Here is a 19,108-nt window from a genome sequence, read left to right as displayed (position 1 = left end):
AAGACTTGGCCTCCATAGCTGTTGCCTGTGGTGACAAATTCCACTACTCTCTGACTAAAGAAATTCCTCTTCATCTCCTTTTAAAACGATGCCCCTCTATTCTGAGGCTGTGTCCTCTGGTCTTAGACTCTCTCCATGTCCACTCTACCAAGGCCTTTCATCATTTGATAGGTTTCAATTCTTCTGAATTCTAGTGAATATAGGCCAGAGCCATCATACACTCTTCATATGACAAGCCGTTTAATCCGGGAATCATTTTCGTGAACCTCCTTTGAACCCTCTCCAGTTTCAGCAGGTCCTTTCTAATATAAGGGGGCCAAACTGCTCACAGTACTCCAAGTGAACCTCACCAGTGCCCTATAAAGTCTCAACATTACAGACTTACTTTTATATAATAGTCCTCTGGAAATGAATCTCGGCCAGAAACATCAACTGTTTATTCTTCTGCATAATGCTGCCTGGCCTGCTGATTTATTCCTGCATTTTGTGTGTGGTGTAAAAAAATAATTATTGCCATTACTTTTTCAGATTCTTTTGACTAATCAAATCAAGGAAGTACCACAGAATACTGTGGAGGGTTTTTTTTTCAGTTTTCAGTTTTTGGTTTATTGGTGTACGTGCCATTCATTGCAGCATAGAATGAACCCCTCAACTTCCCACTCCTTTTCTTCTCTTGTTGTTAATTTCTTTTCCCTAACCAACAGCAGCCTATGTTTTGGTAACGTTTCACTGCTTACCATATGGGGGGGGGGGTGCAGAGGTGCATTTCTCTCTGGGTGCACTCTTTCCAAGACTAGACGCCAAGTCCTCAAGAGGCAGGTTTCCAATAGCGACGGTAAACAAGCCGCAGCGTCCCGGGTAGCGCGCTCGCCGCCTTGCCCACACCTGAATGCAGCGGCGCGTCGCCAGGAGCCGGAGGATTTCCTTCGTCCCGGATTCTCTGGAGCCGGCGGCGATGGGAAGGTCCTTTTGAAGATCAGGAGGATCTGAAATCACGGCTGCCCATTCCCTTCCCGCCCGGGCTCGTCCTGTTGCCGGCAGGATGGCTGAATTCAACAGGACCACTTCGGCTGGCTACCGCTTGGCGGACCGACCGACGGTCGGTGCCTTGGGTCCATACGGCAAGCGGGGGGGTAGCGTCCACTTAGCTCCGGCCAAGGCAGAACAGATAGAAGACCTGGATGTGGTGAGAAACGATCAAGTTTGGAGAGAGTTCGTGAGAGCGGAGCGCCAAGGAGTCCAGCAGTGGTGAGTCTTTTCTATCAACTTTCTCGCTGAACCTAAGTTTTGTACAGGTTACTGGTCTGGACTTTGACTTGCAAAACCGCTGCTAGTGGTAGGTGGGATTTCCCGCGGATATGCCGCTCTTCCTTGCTAATCGCTGCCTGTTTTCTGGATACTGGTAACGGAGCATTTCCCGAAGCCTAGTTCATAATGTGCAGTATTCTCGACTTCTGAAAAACCTAGACCGCCAATCATAAATACAAGTTATTCTACAGATGCGGGAAATTTTGAAGAATGTTATCTTGGGAATCATCATTGACTAGACTGCATCGGCCACATTGGTGCGGTGGTTATCAGAAGAGTGATAAATCGTGAATGACTCGCATTCTAACACCTCAAAGTCATTTCACCATCCACTTGTTTGGATTAATGCTGTGCCAACAGCTCTCAAGGAACTGGACAAACATCCTAGATATTGCAGCGTTTTTGCTTGAAGCCCCATTCACCTTTAACCACGAGTGCACAGTGAGCGCGGTGTACGAAATACACTACAATTACACACGCAAGTTACCAGTACAGCACCTCCTTAACGTGCAAGCTCTACTATCAAAACAGATGAGGACAGAAGGTGCAGGGGAACACCACCTATAGGTTCTACTTGAAGGCGCGCCATACACCATCGTGACTTGGAAATGTATCACAGAACTCTGGAACTCCCGACACCGCAACACTTCCTCCTGAAGGACTGCAGCGGTTCAAAAGAGTAGTGACTCGCCACTACCTCTTGAGTATTAGGAATGAGCAATAGAATATTGGCCTTGAGCTTTAAAAGTGATGCCAAGATCAAAAGTGAATTTAAAAATACGCTATTTTGAATGGAGGTTGTAGGGCTGTAAGGATTAATGGTAAAAATAATGTACTGTCTGTTACATTTTAATATTATGATTGTAAAAGCTTTTTGATTATTGATAAGTCTTTAATGTACTTTTAATTGGTCATTCTTAAATTTTAAGAATATTAAAAGTGATACAATAATTTCACTGTAGTATTAGTTTTTAAATGTCTCTAACTTTCAAAGTCTTTCAGAAACATTGAAGAACTTTGGCTGGAATGATGAACAGCAAAGCATCAGTCTAAGTCTCTCATTGGTTTTCAGAAGGGGATTGTGGGCAGGTTTGTTCTGATCTGCTCAATTCCCTCTTTACGTCTTTTGAGGTCTGATTACTGCTGAGGGCTCATCACTTGGCTGCAAAACCATCTGGGCCGATGAAATCTCTTTTCTGAATCTAGAGTTCCAGGGACTAGGAAACCCAGGACATCAGCAGCAGACCCCACTCAGAAAATCTGAGCCTTTTAAATATTATTACAAATTCTTTTTTGAAAGAAAAAAACCATTGCGATGGATATCTTTATTTGCTTCCTTTCAGAAGAGAAGATCCATACAGCTAGGTAGAGCATTATGCCACTTCAGTGGTAGAACTATATACAATGAGGAATGTAGGAGGAAGAGCAGACCATTTAGTCCCTCTAGACTGTTTCCCCACCCTGTAATATTGTGCTGATCTGTGATATAATGGCACATGCCTAACATTCCAATTTTCCTCAGAATGAAAAAGGATCTAGTGCTTTCCCGGTGTATATGACAAATAAACTCTTCTCGAACTTCTAGCTTCCACAGTTTATTCATTCCCTCATAATATTTGTCAAAAAATCATCAGTCTCAGAACCAAAGTTAATAGTTCACCTAGTACTCATTGCTTTTTGCAAAAGAGAGTTCAGAATTGTACAGTATCTTGTACATCAGATTTTTCAAACTTCACTTCTGAAAGCTCAGCTCCAATATTTAGACAGCTGTACCCTAACAAAAATAGTTTACATCTATCCCCTTGTTATATCTTGATATCTTAATAACCTGCAATTATATCACTTTTTAAATTCCAGGGAAGGCATTCCTGACTTTTGTTGTCTCTCTGAAAAGTTTATCTTGGATTCCTATTCCACTCCTCTCTACAGCAGATCTGCAAGTTTTGCCTTTTCAGTCTGACTGTTCTGCTACAGTGCAAGCTACCAAATCATTTTACTATCTGTGCAACACTGACCCAAAACGATTGAAAAGAAAGTAAATAATTAAACACAGTGCTTCATAGAGCACATTTCAGACTATCGTTTTGGCATCATGATTCCTCTCTGCCCTCCTGCACGTATATATGAATCAACTGGCAAATAACATAGATTCAGAGCAAGAAAGCTGCCGATTTTTCGGAGCAAAGGGAGTTTTTTTACTACTCGGGGTAAAAGAGTGGCGAGACTGCGCAGGCACGTGACATCAGCCAATAGAGCGCGAAAGGTTTAAAAAGAAGACTGCCATATCCAGCGAGCAGCAGAGTGATAGGGCTTTGGCTCAATGGGCTTAGGCGATAATGGGACGAGGCGAGGTAGCCTGTGTTATTTGCAGAAAGGAGGAAGTAGGGTGAGTAAGGCCAGTTTTCTGTGCTCAGTGTCAGATGTGGGAGGTCCTGGAGTCTCCCAGCCTCCCAGACGGCCATACCTGCACCAGGTGTGTGGAACTGCAGCTCCTAAGGGACCGAATTAAGGAACTGGAGATGCAGCTCAATGACCTTTGCCTGGTCAGGGAGAGCGAGGAGGTGATAGAAAGAAGTTAGGGGCAGGTGGTTGCACTGGGGCCACGGGACACAGACAAGTGGGTAACAGTCAGGAGGGACAATGGGAAGAGTCAGGTACTAGAGAGTACCCCTGTGACTGTAGCCCTTGGCAATAAGTACTCCTGTTTGAGTTCTGTTGGGGGGGGGGACAGCCTACCTGGGGGAAACTATAGTGGCCATGCCTCTGGCATGGAGTCTGGCCCTGTGGCTCAGAAGGGTAGGGAAAGGAAGAGGATGGCAGCAGTGATAGGGGACTCAATAGTTAGGGGGTCAGACAGGCAATTCCGTGGACGCAGGAAAGAAACTCGAATGGTTGTTTGCCTCCCAGGTGCCAGGGTCCGGGATGTTTCAGATCCCATCCAAGATATCCTGCAGTGGGAGGGAGAACAGCCAGAGGTCGTGGTACATATTGGTACCAATGACATAGTTAGGAAAAGGGAAGAGGTCCTGAAAAAAGACTACAGGGAGTTAGGAAGGAAGTTAAGAAACAGGACCGCAAAGGTAGTAATCTCGGGATTACTGCCTGTGCCACGCGACAGTGAGAATAGGAATAGAATGAGGTGAAGGATAAATGTGTGGCTGAGGAATTGGAGCAGGGGGCAGGAATTCAGATTTCTGGATCATTGGGACCTCTTTTGGGGCAGGTGTGACCTGTACAAAAAGGACGGGTTGCACTTGAATCCCAGGGGGACCAATATCCTGGCTGGGAGGTTTGTTAAGGCTACTGGGGAGAGTTTAAACTAGAATTGTTGGGGGGGTGGGAACCGATCTGAAGAGACTGGGGAAGAGGAGGTAGTCTCACAAATAGAGAAAGCTTGTGGACAGTGCGTGAGGGAGGATAGGCAGGTGATAGAGAAGGGACGCGCTCAGACCGAAGGTTTGAGATGTGTCTATTTTAACGCAAGGATTGTTGTGAACAAAGTGGATGAGCTTAGAGCGTGGATCAGTACTTGGAGCTATGATGTGGTGGCCATTACAGAGACTTGGATGGTTTAGGGACACGAATGGTTACTTCAAGTGCCGGGTTTTAGATGTTTCAGAAAGGACAGGGAGGGAGGCAAAAGAGGTGGGGGCGTGGCACTGTTGATCAGAGATAGTGTCACGGCTGCAGAAAAGGTGGACGCCATGGAGGGATTGTCTACGGAGTCTCTGTGGGTGGAGGTTAGGAACAGGAAGGGGTCAATAACTTTACTGGGTGTTTTTTATCGGCCGCTCAATAGTAACAGGGATATTGATGAGCAGATAGGGAAACAGATCCTGGAAAGGTGTAATAATAACAGAGTTGTCGTGATGGGAGATTTTAATTTCCCAAATATCAATTGGCATCTCCCTAGAGCAAGGGGTTTCGATGGGATGGAGTTTGTTAGGTGTGTTCAGGAAGGTTTCTTGACACAATATGTAAATAAGCCTACAAGAGGGGAGGCTGTACTTGATTTGCTATTGGGAAATGAACCTGGTCAGGTGTCAGACATCTGAGTGGGAGAGCATTCTGGAGATAGTGATCATAATTCTAGCTCCTTTACAATAGCATTGGAGAGAGATAGGAACAGACCAGTTAAGAAGGTGTTTAATTGGAGTAAGGGGAATTATGAGGCTATCAGGCAGGAAATTGGAGGCTTAAGTTGGAAACAGATGTTCTCAGGGAAAGGTACGGAAGAAATGTGGCAAATATTCAGGGGATATTTGTGTAGAGTTCTGCATAAGTACATTCCAATGAGACAGGGAAGTTATGGTAGGGTACAGGAACCATGGTGTACAAAGGCTGTAATAAATCCAGTCAAGAAGAAAAGAAATCTTACAAAAGGTTCAGAGAGCTAGGTAATGTTAGAGATCTAGAAGATTATAAGGCTAATAGGAAGGAGCTTACAAAGGAAATTAGGAGAGTCAGAAGGGGCCATGAGAATGTCTTGGTGGGCAGGATGAAGGAAAACCCCAAGGCATGAAGAGCAAGAGGATAAGACATGAAAGAATAGGACCTATCAGGTGTGACAGTGGGAAAGTGTGTATGGAACCGGAGGAGATAGCAGAGGTACTTAATGAATACTTCAGGATTCACTATGGAAAAGGATCTTGGTGATTGTAGTGATGACTTGAAGCAGACTAATAAGCTGGAGCATGTATATATTAGGAAAAAGGATGTGCTGGAGCTTTTGGAAAGCATCAAGTTGGATAAGTCGCCGGGACCGGATGTGCTGTACCCCAGGCTACTGTGGGAGACGAGGGAGGAGATTGCTGAGCCTCTGGCGATGATCTTCGCATCATCAATGGGGACAGGAGAGGTTCCGGAGGATTGGAGGGATGCGGATGTTGGTCTTTTATTCAAGAAAGAGAGTAGAGATAGCCCAGGAAATTATAGACCAGTGAGTCTTACCTCGATGGTTGGTAAGTTGATGGAGAAGGTCCTGAGAGGCAGGATTTATGAACATTTGGAGAGGTATAATATGATTAGGAGTAGTCAGCATGGCTTTGTCAAGGGCAGGTCATGCCTTACAAGCCTGATTGAATTTCTTGAGGATGTGACTAAACACATTGATGAAGGTAGAGCAGTAGATGTAGTGTATATGGATTTCAGCAAGGCATTTGATGAGGTACCCCATGCAAGGCTTATTGAGAAAGTAAAGAAGCATGGTATCCAAGGGGACATTGCTTTGTGGATCCAGAACTGGTTTGCCCACAGAAGGCAAAGAGTGGTTGTAGACAGATCATATTCTGCATGGGGGTCGGTCACCAGTGGAATGCCTCAGGATCTGTTCTGGGACCCTTACTCTTCATGATTTTTATAAATGACCTGGATGAGGAAGTGGAGGGATGGGTTAGTAAGTTTGCTGATGACACAAAGGTTGGAAGTGTTGTGTACAGTGTGGAGGGCTGTCAGAGGTTACAGCGGGACATTGATAGGATGCAAAACCGGGCTGATAAGTGGCAGATGGTGTTCAACCCAGATAAGTGTGAAGTGGTTCATTTTGGTAGGTCAAATATGATGGCAGGATATGGTATTAATATTAAGACTCTTGGCAGTGTGGAGGATCAGAGGGATCTTGGGGTCCGAGTCCATAGGACACTCAAAGCAGCTGCGCAGGTTGACTCTGTCGTTAACAAGGCATACGGTGTATTGGCCTTCATCAATTGTGGAACTGAATTTAGGAGCCAAGAGGTAATGTTGCAGCTATATAGGACCCTGGTCAGACCCCACTTGGAGTACTGTGCTCAGTTCTGGTCGCCTCACTACAGGAAGGATGTGGAAACCATAGAAAGGGTGCAGAGGAAATTTACAAGGATGTTGCCTGGATTGGGGAGCATGCCTTGTGAGAATAGGTTGAGTAAACTCGGCCTTTTCTCCTTGGAGCGACGGAGGATGAGAGGTGACCTGATAGAGGTGTATAAGATGATGAGAGGCATTGATCGTGTGGATAGTCAGAGGCTTTTTCCCAGGGCTGAAATAGTTGCCACAAGAGGACACAGGTTTAAGGTGCTGGGGAGTAGGTACAGAGGAGATGTCAAGGTTAAGTTTTTTACTCAGAGAGTGGTGAGTGCGTGGAATGGGCTGCCGGCAACGGTGGTGGAGGCGAATACAATAGGGTCTTTTAAGAGATGTTTAGATAGGTACATGGAACTTAGTAAAATGGTGGGCTATAAGTAAGCCTAGTAATTTCTAAGGTAGGGACATGTTTGGCACAACTCTGTGGGCCGAAGGGCCTGTGTTGTGCTGTAGGTTTTCTATGTTTCTAAAATAATCCAGGAAATTCTCTGATTCCAAAACCAATTGAACAAGTTCAAAAATGCAGTAGTGATCAGAAGCTATGCCACTGATATTCTAGCTACCTTTTGTACATGGTCAAACTGGTCACAATTCAGAACTCATTCAGCTGCTTTTTAATGTTTGCTGTTAACTCACATCCAGTGCATATGTCTGTCATGTCACGTTTTCAAATTTTACCCTTTCAAAGATCTTAATAATTGTAACTCCATTCTAGTGTGCATGTTGATGTAATTGATACCTACGTACCTGGATAAAGTAGTGGCACTGCTCCCACTGCAAACCCTTGTTCTGCAGGAATGATTGATGGGAATATAGATTTAAAATGATGGTGAGTGACTATGTGAATTCTAATGTGTACTCCTCACCTATTCATTCTGGTGAGACCCTGCATGGAGCATGTGAAATATTTTATGAAGTGTGTGACTAAATTCCTGATAAATACTTTTGGCAGAGTGGATATCACTTTCTGAATACAAACCTGTAAAGCCTCGCCTCATGTATCACAAGGTACATTGCTCAGTAACATAGATGGATTATAGGCCATAAATCCACATGATCCAATATCAACATAGCTTTGTTGGTGAACACTGCAGTTCAGGTGTTTCTTTTGTTTATCAACTTAATACATAACTTATTTTCATCATGCAATGAGCACAAAGTAGTGTTTTCATAGTAGACTTATTCATTCTGGTAACAACACCTCAGTGTCCTCTTTGTGTTATTACTATATGATATCATTCAGCTTTACAATTGATTCATGCCTCCAATTATGTAATTATTCCTTGCTCTGGTTTGTTGTATGGGTTCCTATTATTTGGTAGATTAAATCTAAGAGAACACATAATCTTTAGTTTATTGCAAATTATTGTACTTTGTGCAATTATCAATTCTGTTACTTGGATATCATTGATGCAGACTTCATATTAGCTTTCTGTTTTTGATGATAAACTAATGTCTGAAAGAAACTTCAAAGAATGTGTGTTTTATTAAACACAGTGATGCTGTCAGCATGCCTTGTTGTCTATTTAACTGGCCTCTGAATAAATCTTTCACCCTTTGCCTTACCAGGGAAAATAAGTGGAGTTTTCTTAAAGATTATGACGCTAAGGTAAGAACTCTAATTAGTGTATGATATGTGTAGTATTGAACAGGACAGGTTTTCAATTATTTTTCCAGAGATCTGCCTCTGTAATTCCATTTTACAACATTTTTGCCTTGATGAGATATTCTCGTTTATGAAGAAAATGCATTGTGTTTCATGCAATATAATACAAACGTATTTAAATCTACTTTCAATCATGTGCAATGTTTTCATCCAGATATAGTGTGACTTTTAACCCCAGAATAACTTTCAAATACATTTTTGAACCAGAATTGCATTGCTATAACAAAATGAATTGAAATTTAGATTTTTAAGTTGTGGGAGGTGTCAGCAAAGAGACGATTGCACAGACCGCTTAGGATTTTTACCAATGGGGCAACATCAAGGCAAGTATTGTGGATTAAGGCATCACAGAAGTAAAAAATGTCGATCAGAGAAGAGCTAATTTCAATGGGGTAACAACAGAGTAAATTAAACCTTAGCAAAACCTTGGAATCAAACCTTAGCAAAACTCTAATTGAACAAAGAGAGGTATTTAACATTTCAGGAGGCGATATTTCCCTCTCGGTCTATGTATATTCCCATAAGGAAATCAAGACAGAACTCCCAATAAGATCAAAGTAATAGAGATGCAGCAGAGCAGTAAAAAAAATTAAGAACCAGACAAATACAGAAATTTCAGAGATGGAGTGAAAAAGGAAATAACAGAAGCCAAAGAAAGAATATAAAAGAATATTAGGCAACAAACATTAAAGTGAATCTAAAATAGTCTGTGGGCTTTTAATAGAAGACGAGGGTTTTAAAATTAGTGGTGACATTGATCTGACACAATAAAGGAAGACAGAGACTATGACTGAGATAATAAGGCAAGTATTGTGGATTAAGACATCGCAGAAGTAAAAAATGTCGATTAGAGAAGAGCTAATTTAACTACTTTACTACTTTATATTAGTATTAACCAATGAAAAAGATTATGCTGAGGTTTCAGCAAAGGAAAATATGGTCCAGATGGGCTAAGAATGAATTTTTAAAAAGACGCTCTAGAAAGCTGAGCAATATTTAAAGCAGATAAATCACCAAGTCCAGACGAATTGCATTTTGCTGCCCCATATGGAGAAGTAAATCTATGGGGTCCCTGCTTTAAGGTTCTCCAAGTAACGTCTAACTATTATTAGATTTTATTTAATTACAAATATTAGACCATAAGACCATAAGACAAAGGAGCAGAAGTCAGCCATTCGGCCCATCGAGTCTGCTCCGCCATTTTATCATGAGCTGATCCATTCTCCCATTTAGTCCCACTCCCCCGCCTTCTCACCATAACCTTTGATGCCCTGGCTACTCAGATACCTATCAATCTCTGCCTTAAATATACCCAATGACTTGGCCTCCACTCCCACCCATGGCAACAAATTCCATAGATTCACCACCCTCTGGCGGGAAAAATTTCTTCGCATCTCTGTTTTGAATGGGCACCCTTCAATCCTTAAGTCATGCCCTCTCGTACTAGACTCCCACATCATGGGAAACAACTTTGCCACATCCGCTCTGTCCATGCCTTTCAACATTCAAAATATTTCTATGAGGTCCCCTCTCATTCTTCTAAACTCCAAGGAATACAGTCCAAGAGCGGACAAATTTTCCTCATATGTTAACCCTCTCATTCCCGGAATCATTCTAGTGAATCTTCTCTGTACCCTCTCCAACGTCAGCACATCCTTTCTTAAATAAGGAGACGAAAACTGCCCACAGTACTCCAAGTGAGGTCTCACCAGCGCCTTATAGAGCCTCAACATCACATCCCTGCTCCTATACTCTATTCCTCTAGAAATGAATGCCAACATTGCATTTGCCTTCTTCACCACCGACTCAACCTGGAGGTTAACCTTAAGGGTGTCCTGTATGAGGACTCCCAAGTCCCGTTGCATCTCAGAACTTTGAATTCTCTCCCCACTTAAATAATAGTCTGCCCGTTTATTTCTTCTGCCAAAGTGCATAACCATACACTTTCCAACATTGTATTTCATTTGCCACTTCTTTGCCCATTTTTCCAATCTATCCAAGTCCCTCTGCAGACTCTCTGTTTCCTCAGCACTACCGGTCCCTCCACCTATCTTCGTATCATCAGCAAACTTAGCCACAAAGCCATCTATTCCATAATCCAAATCGTTGATGTACAACGTAAAAAGAAGCGGCCCCAACACGGACCCCTGTGGAACACCACTGGTAACCGGCAGCCAACCAGAATAGGATCCCTTTATTCCCACTCTCTGTTTCCTGCCGATCAGCCAATGCCCTATCCATGTATGTAACTTTCCTGTAATTCCATGGGCTCTTATCTTGTTAAGTAGCCTGATGTGTGGCACCTTGTCAAGGCCTTCTGAAAGTCCAAATATACAACACCAACTACATCTCCCTTGTCTAGCCTACTTGTAATTCCCTCAAAAAATTGTAATAGGTTTGTCAGGCAGGATTTTCTTTTAAGGAAACCATGCTGATTTCTGCCTACCTTGTCATTTGCCTCCAGGTACTCCGTAACCTCATCCTTGACAATCGGTTCCAACAACTTCCCAATCACCGATGTCAAGCTAACAGGTCTATAATTTCCTTTTTGCTTCCTTGCCCCCTTCTTAAGTAGCGGAGTGACATTTGCAATCTTCCAGTCATCTGGAACCATGCCAGAATCTATCGACTTTTGAAAGATCATCGCTAATGCCTCCGCAATCTCCACAGCTACTTCCTTCAGAACACGAGGGTGCATTCCATCTGGTCTGGGAGATTTATCTACCTTTAGACTATTCAGCTTCCTGAGTACCTTCTCTGTCATAATTGTGACTGCGCACACTTCTCTTCCCTGCCACCCTTGAGTGTCCGGTATACTGCTGATGTCTTCCTCAGTGAAGACTGATGCAAAATACTCATTCAGTTCCTCCGCCATCTCCTTATCTCCCATTACAATTTCTCCAGCATCATTTTCTATCGGTCCTATATCTACTCTCACCTGTCTTTTACGCTTTATATACTTGAAAAATCTTTTTAGTATCCTCTTTGATATTATTTGCTAGCTTCCTTTCATAGTTCATCTTTTCCCTCTTAATGACCTTCTTAGTTTTCTTCTGTAAGCTTTTAAAAACTTCCCAATCCTCTGTCTTCCCACTAATTTTTGCTTCCTTGTATGCCCTCTCCTTTGCTTTAACTTTGGCTTTGACTTCTCTTGTCAGCCATGGTTGCATCCTTTTTCCATTCGAAAATTTCTTCTTTTTTGGAATATATCTGTTTTGCACCTTCCTCACTTCTCGCATAAACTCCAGCCACTGCTGCTCTGCCGTCCTTCCCGCTAGTGTCCCTTTCCCGTCAACTTTGGCCAGTTCCTCTCTCATGCCACTATAATTTCCTTTACTCCACTGAAATACCGACACATCGGATTTTGGCTTCTCTTTTTCAAATTTCACAGTGAACTCAATCATGTTATGATCACTGCCTCCTAAGGGTTCCTTCACCTCATCTCTCTAATCACCTCTGGTTCATTACACAATACCCAATCCAGTACAGCCGATCCCCTAGTGGGCTCAACAACAAGCTGTTCTAAAAAGCCATCTCACAGGCATTCTACAAATTCTCTCTCTTGAGATCCAGTGCAGACCTGATTTTTCCCAATCCACTCGCATGTTAAAACCCCCACAATTATCATAACACTGCCCTTCTGACAAGCCGTTTCTATTTCCTGTTGTAATTTGTAGTCCACATCACTGCAGCTGTTTGGAGGCCTGTATATAACTGCCATCAGGGTCCTTTTACCCCTGCGATTTCTTAGCTCAACCCATAAAGATTCTGCACCTTCCGATCCTATATCACCTCTTCCTAATGATTTAATATCATTTCTTACCAATAAAGTTACACCTCCCCCTCTGCCTACCTTCCTATCCTTCCAATACACCGTGTATCCTTGGACGTTCGGCTCCCAGAGATATGCATCCTTTAGCCAGGTCTCAGTGATGACCACAATATCATACCTGCCAATCTGTAGCTGTACAACAAGATCATCCACCTTATTCCTTATGCTGCGTGCATTTAAGTATAACACCTTAAGACCAGTATCTGGTACTTTTTGCTTTGATTTCACTGCAACTTTATTGCACTGCAACTCATCCCAATGGCTACAAATTTGCCCCATCACCTGCCTGTCTTTCCTGACATCTTTACTGCTCACTCTTAGATTTATTTCTGTTTTCCCCTTCCTCCGCTCTATCATTCCAGTTCTCATCTCCCTGCCAAGTTAGTTTAAACCCTCTCTAACAGCTCTATTAAACCTTCCTGCCAGGATATTGGTCCCCTTCGGGTTCAGGTGTAACCAGTCCATTTTTAACAGGTCATACTTCCCCCAGAAGAGATCCCTATGATCTAAGAATCTGAAGCCCTGCCCCCTGCACCAGTCTCTCAGCCACGCATTCATCTGACTGATCCTACTCTTCTTGCCCTCGCTAGTACGTGGCACAGGTAGAAATCCTGAGATTACTACCCTGGAGGTCCTGCTTCTCAGCTTCCTTCCTGACTCCCGGAAATCTCTCTTCAAGACCTCCTCCCTTCTCCTATCTATGTCATTGGTACCAAGATGTACCAAGACAACTGGCTGCTCGCCCTCTCCCTTCAGAATATTCTGGATCCGATCCGAGACATCCCGTACCCCGGCACCTGGGAGGCAACACACCATGCGGGTATCTCTATCAGGCTCACAGAATCTCCTGTCTGTTCCCCTGACTATGGAATCCCCTATGACTACCGCATTCCTCTTCTCCCTCCTTCCCTCCTGCACAACAGCGCCAGGCCATTTTGTCACTTCGTTCAATATTTAAATTCTCCATTGTTTCCTTGTGCATATTGGAGTGAGATTGTCTACATAAAGATTTTCTTGCTGAATTCCATAAGACTAAGCAAGATTCAAATTACATATATGTTCAACTTAAACGTAATAATATTTGTCCGTCTTTAACAGTGGTGTTTTTTAATGTAATTTTGAAAGTTTTTGTGCAAAATATTATACAGCAAACGTGTAGTGAGATGCATCTGTACCTTTGATGGAACCTTAGTCTTCCAAGCTCAAGCCAACACCTGTAAGAGAGAGATATAGACTGTAAACCACAAGAAGTTCTGTCTGCTTACAGGTTGGAATGACCCTGAAGCACTAACATTAAGAGCTGGAGTAATGCTCATAGCCATTGTAACCATGGACCCCAGATGCTACAGAAAGTTAAGACTACTATTCCAAACAAGTACAGGCTTCAGTGTTTATACTCTAAGACAAGTTAGCAAATGTAATTTGCCTGTTGGGTAGGGACGGTGCCCTGCAAATAGCCATATTCACTAAGTTGCCTTTGGAAAGGTCCTTTGACCCATTATATCCACATTGACCATCAAGTTCTCTCATCTACAAATCCCAATTTTGCTCCTGCAACTTTATATAAGATATCCAATGTAAAATATATACTTATTATTCTTTATCAAATACACAGTATTAGTGTAGGAAAAATCAATGATTGGATGTCTGTGGACTATGGGCATTACAATTCTTAATTGCATATGCCAATCAAATGGCAAGAAGGACCACATTAGCATTATTAAAATGATGTTGAACATACCGGTAAGGAAATTTTAAGTGGCCACGCCGTCAAAATTAACATTATTCAAAAGCAATCCTGATTTTTCATTATTGATAACTTTCTTCTTATCAATGAATATTCTTTGTCTCACAATCATGGAGTATCCGCATGCCTTTTGCAAACACATTTTCCATATCAAAAATAGCAGATGAAGTTTGAAGTACATTTATTATCAAAGTATGTATGCTATATACAACCCTGAGATTCATCTCCTTACAGGCATCTGCAAATAAATGAAACCCAATAGAACGCATTAAAACAGAAGAAGCTGTTAACTTGTCTGGCAGTCCAAGTCCTGATCCTTCGGTACCTCTTCCTGATGATAGTGAATCAAGGATACTGTGGTATGGCTGGTAGGGATCCTCAACAATTCTTTGGGCCCTTTGTATCCAACACTGCCGGTAAATGTCACAAATGAGGGGGAAGGAGACCCAGTGATCCACTTTACAGTTTTTACTATCCTCTTGTGGCCTAGTGCCTTGCAGCTTCCATAGCACACATTGATGTAGCCAAACAGAATACTGTCGATGGTGCTCCTATAGAAAGTTGTTAGAATCTGGGTGGGGAACCTTGCATGCCTCAGTCCCTTCAGAAAGTACAGATGCCACTGTGGCTCCTTTTTGACTAATGAGGTGGTGTTATGGGCCCAGGTTAGATCGTCTGTTATATATACACCAAAGAACATTGTGTTCCTCTCTCTCAAGGACTCAAGGACTCTTCATCTCATGTTTGAGATATTTATCTAGAATCAGAATCAGATTCTGATTCTAAATTATTATTATTTCTGTTTTCTTCTGTATTCGCAGTTTGTTGCTTTTTGCACATTGGTTGTTTGTCTGCCCTGTTGGGTGTGGTCTTTGATTCTATTATGGTTGTTGGATTTACTGAGGATGCCCACAAAAAATGAATTTCAAGGTTGTATATAGTGATGTTTATGTACTTGGATAATAAATTGACTTTGAATTTTGAATTTTGTCTGGGGATTTTCCATCAAGAAGTCCAAGATCCAGTTACAAAAAGTGTTAAGTCCCAACAAGGACAGTTTACCCACCAGCTTCAGTGGGATAATCACGTTAAGTGACTTCTAGTACAACATTTGCAACCAGTCGTTGAAGACAATATTCATCTAAACAAGCTAAGACTTGACTTTTGGCAAAAAAAGAAATGTTTGCCTCTTGGGTAGAGACAATGCCCTAAAAACAGCTGTCTTCACTTGCTGCCTTTGGAAATGCAGTGCAGTGACAGCTACCACCTCAGAGGTCTGTTCTATTATTCTATTTCCTCCTCTTCCAGCATTGGTACAGTGTATCTATACCAGCATTTACTTCCCCTTTATCAACTTCTATGGTAAGTTACCAGAAGCCTCTTCAGTTATGTATGACTGTACAAAACTTAGCAGCTCAGTCATTGCCAGGACACTCTTCAAAATAAAAAGTCCAGTTACATTCAGATAGAACTACCTGGATATTACAGCTCATGCCACTTCAAATCCTGCGGCCTGAACACATTAAAGAAAATTGCCACCTATTCACATTAGGGGTGAACTCAGCTGAAGTAGTGAAACTAAACTGACTACAGGCTGCAGACCAGGTCATATAGGTAGTCATTGATAGACTGAACAGGGGCTGTTTTGGGGCTGCATGACTTGTTGAAAATTGAACAGACTGTAACTGCTGAAATTTTCTTACTTTACCTCTTCGTAAACATTACTTCTCATCTATCATTGCCTCCAATAAACCTTCCCTGTGATGTTTCACAACACCAGTTTGACTAGAATTGAATCTGGATGATGGGATGGTAAATTGGATTAGTAAGTATGATCTGGATGATGGGGTGGTAAATTGGATTAGTAAGTAAGATCTGGATGATGGGGTGATAAATTGGATTAGTAAGTATGCAGATGATACTAAGATAGGTGGAGTTGTGGATAATGAAGTAGGTTTTCAAAGCTTGCAGAGAGATTTAGACCACTTAGAAGAGTGGGCTGAAAGATGGCAGATGGAGTTTAATGCTGATAAATGTGAGGTGCTACATTTTGGTAGGACTAATCAAAATAGGAAATACATGGTAAATGGTAGGGCATTGAGGAATGCAGTAGAACTGAGGGATCTAGGAATAATGGTGCATAGTTCCCTGAAGGTGGAATCCCATGTGGATAGGGTGGTGAAGAAAGCTTTTGGTTTGCTGGCCTTTATAAATCAGAGCATTGAGTATAGGAGTTGGGATGTAATGTGGAAAGGGTGTTCAGAAGTCTCACCACCTGGGGAAAGAAGCTGTCACCAAGCCTACACCCTTGTTTTTTTAATACCGTGATAAATTCTGCCTGATGGTTGGAGGTCAAGGAGATTGTGGGATGGATTGACGATGATGCGTGCTCTGCGAATGCAGCACCCCTGGTGTATGTCCTGGTGGGGGGGAGGAGAGACCCTCAGCAGTCCTCATAATCCATTGCAGGGTTTTGCACTCAAATGCCTTGCAATTCTCGTATCAGATTCGTGGTTGTCTGCGGGAGGACTAATTTCAGGGTTATATACTGCATTCACACTTTGATGATAAATGTACTTTTGAATCGTTGAGACAGCTGGTCAGGGCACTCTGAACGGTGTTCCTGTAGAATGTGATTAGAAAGGGTGTGTGGAGCCTTGCGAACCTCAATATCCTGAGGAAGTGGAGGTACTGCTATGCTTTCTTGACTAAAGAGATGGTGTTGAGGTACTAGGTGAAATCGTACTTGATGTGCCCTCCAAGAAACTTGGTGCTCCTGACTCTTTCCAAAGAGGAGCCTTTGACATGCTGTAGGCAGTGGTCAGCTTGCACCTACCTGAAGTCCACAATCACCTCTTTAGTTTCATCCATGTTGAAGCTCAAGTTGTCATGTTTGCACAAGACTACAAGCAGTCTGTATGCCAACTCATCATTGCTGCTGATGAGACCAACCACTGCTAGATTTAGCAGTACAGTTATGCATCTGTAGTGTGAACGGCCATGGGGGCGGGGGGGGGGGGGGAACCAGTGCTCATTGTGATGGAGCTAGAGATGTTGCTGCCAACGTGGATTGTTCGAGGTCTCTCCATCAATAAGTCCAAGATCTTGTTACAATGGGATCCTAGATAGATGTCCTTCAACTAATAAATCCTTTAAAATAACAAATCCAAATGTCCTTTTTATTCTACTTGTACGTGTAAAAAATTTACTGTGTTTTATTTAAACCTTTTGTTTTCCAGGGAGCATTAAAAATACACAAGCCTCTACCTGAATATGTTCCTGTGTTCTCTAACAAAATTCCAAACACTACAAACCAGACGTTTGGCAGCAGGATGGACTCTCGTCTTGGTCAAGCATTAATAAGAATGGATTATCAGCTTCAGATAGACAACCGAAAGAAAAAACTGGACAGTGAGCTTGTCCCATATTAAAAATAAAGCAGAATTTAATTTTATAAGGCAGAGCCTTGATACCAGTTCAGAGATGGGAGGGGGAAGGGAGTTTTTTGGGAATTCAGGAAATTTAAAAGGGGTTTTCCTCACCCTTCAAAACTTAAGCGTAGGATTGTTTAACACTACTTCGATTTTCATCTTGCAGTCTGACAGATTGATGCCATCCAGCCAGGTAAGAAGGTCTTCAGCATTCAGGAGGCAGAGAGTAGTTATGGTGTTCAGCTGAATCAGTGAGTCCGAGATGCATTGGCAGTAAGGGCCAGTGCGAAACTGGAAGGTCAGGTTAGTGGGAGATTATGACTGGGGAACTTCCCTCGGGTTTGAATGGGGAATACAGGGAAGCTAAATCAAGCAGGAAAGTGGCAAAGTAATTAAAAAAAACATGTTGTATCCTCATCTTCCTTCTACTGCAGAGTGTCTTGAAAGTTGTAATACTCCTCTATCTTCAGTAAACTTTAAGAATGTGAATAAATCTAGAACATGTACCGTTGTTATAATATTGAAATCCCCCTGGAAAGTGTTGCTCCCATTTTCCTGTTCAGCTCCACTTTCTCTCTCACTTAGACTGGGTGTCAATTTTATTTTTTAACATCCCACTTGCTTCTTTTGTGGGGGATTATAATTCCCATCTCAGAACCCCAAACACGAGATTCTGTAGAAACTGGAGATCTTGAACAACAAACACGAAATGCTGGAGGAACCCAGCAAGGGAGACAGCATTTATGGAGGAGAGTAAACAGCCAATGTTTTGAGCCCTAATGAAGGGGCTTCATCTGAAGCATCAACCGTTTATTCCCCTGCATAGATGCTGCATGACTTGCTGAGTTCCTCCAGTATTTTGTGTATTATTTGGAACCTGTTTTTGTTGATTTCTGGTCTTTATTTGCACCAAGACTTTCTTTCCAACACCACAAAAATTACTCAGACTTCAAGTAGGCAAATTTTATTATCCATGTTGTTAATTAGGACTTCCTTATAATTCTCTAGTTTCATCTGATTTCTAGAAGTAAAATTGAAAATGAATTTTCAGGCCAAAATGGAAATTCTTGGATCTAACTTTGTTTTCAAGGAACTTATAAAACACCATAAGTAAATAATAACTGCTTTCACAAGGCACTGTGCTACAACAGGAAGATTTTCCCCAAAACTTGCATTCCAAGTACCTCTTATGGACCATAAAGGCATTTGCTCACCAAACTACAGGATCCATGTGATGAAGTGAGAGTTGAAGTGGTCCATGTATAAAACAGGGGGGGGGGGGGGGG

At 42.4% G+C, this 19,108-nt stretch overlaps 1 protein-coding gene across 1 annotated transcript; it reads left to right on the top strand.

Moving 5' to 3' along the window:
• The first annotated feature begins 668 nt into the window (after positions 1 to 668).
• c2h2orf50 (chromosome 2 C2orf50 homolog) lies at positions 669 to 19,073 on the top strand. The gene is made up of 3 exons (XM_063071209.1): positions 669 to 1,248; positions 8,716 to 8,755; positions 17,631 to 19,073. The coding sequence occupies exons 1-3, from the start codon at positions 1,043 to 1,045 to the stop codon at positions 17,820 to 17,822; spliced, it is 438 nt and encodes a 145-aa protein (XP_062927279.1). The 5' UTR covers positions 669 to 1,042; the 3' UTR covers positions 17,823 to 19,073.
• The last annotated feature ends 35 nt before the right edge of the window (positions 19,074 to 19,108 follow it).

This window comes from Mobula hypostoma, chromosome 2 (genome assembly GCF_963921235.1).
Source record: "Mobula hypostoma chromosome 2, sMobHyp1.1, whole genome shotgun sequence".
In the NCBI taxonomy this organism is placed as follows: Eukaryota; Metazoa; Chordata; class Chondrichthyes; order Myliobatiformes; family Myliobatidae; genus Mobula; species Mobula hypostoma.
Note: the sequence above shows the minus strand (reverse complement) of the source record. Positions and strands in the feature narration are given on the sequence as shown.

Coding starts and splice junctions, on each gene's coding strand:
- c2h2orf50 (XM_063071209.1), top strand. CDS start 1,043: ATGGCTGAATTCAACAGGACCACTTCGGCTGGCTACCGCTTGGCGGAC. Junction 1,249..8,715: donor CGCCAAGGAGTCCAGCAGTG/GTGAGTCTTTTC, acceptor TTGCCTTACCAG/GGAAAATAAGTGGAGTTTTC. Junction 8,756..17,630: donor TTAAAGATTATGACGCTAAG/GTAAGAACTCTA, acceptor TTTGTTTTCCAG/GGAGCATTAAAAATACACAA.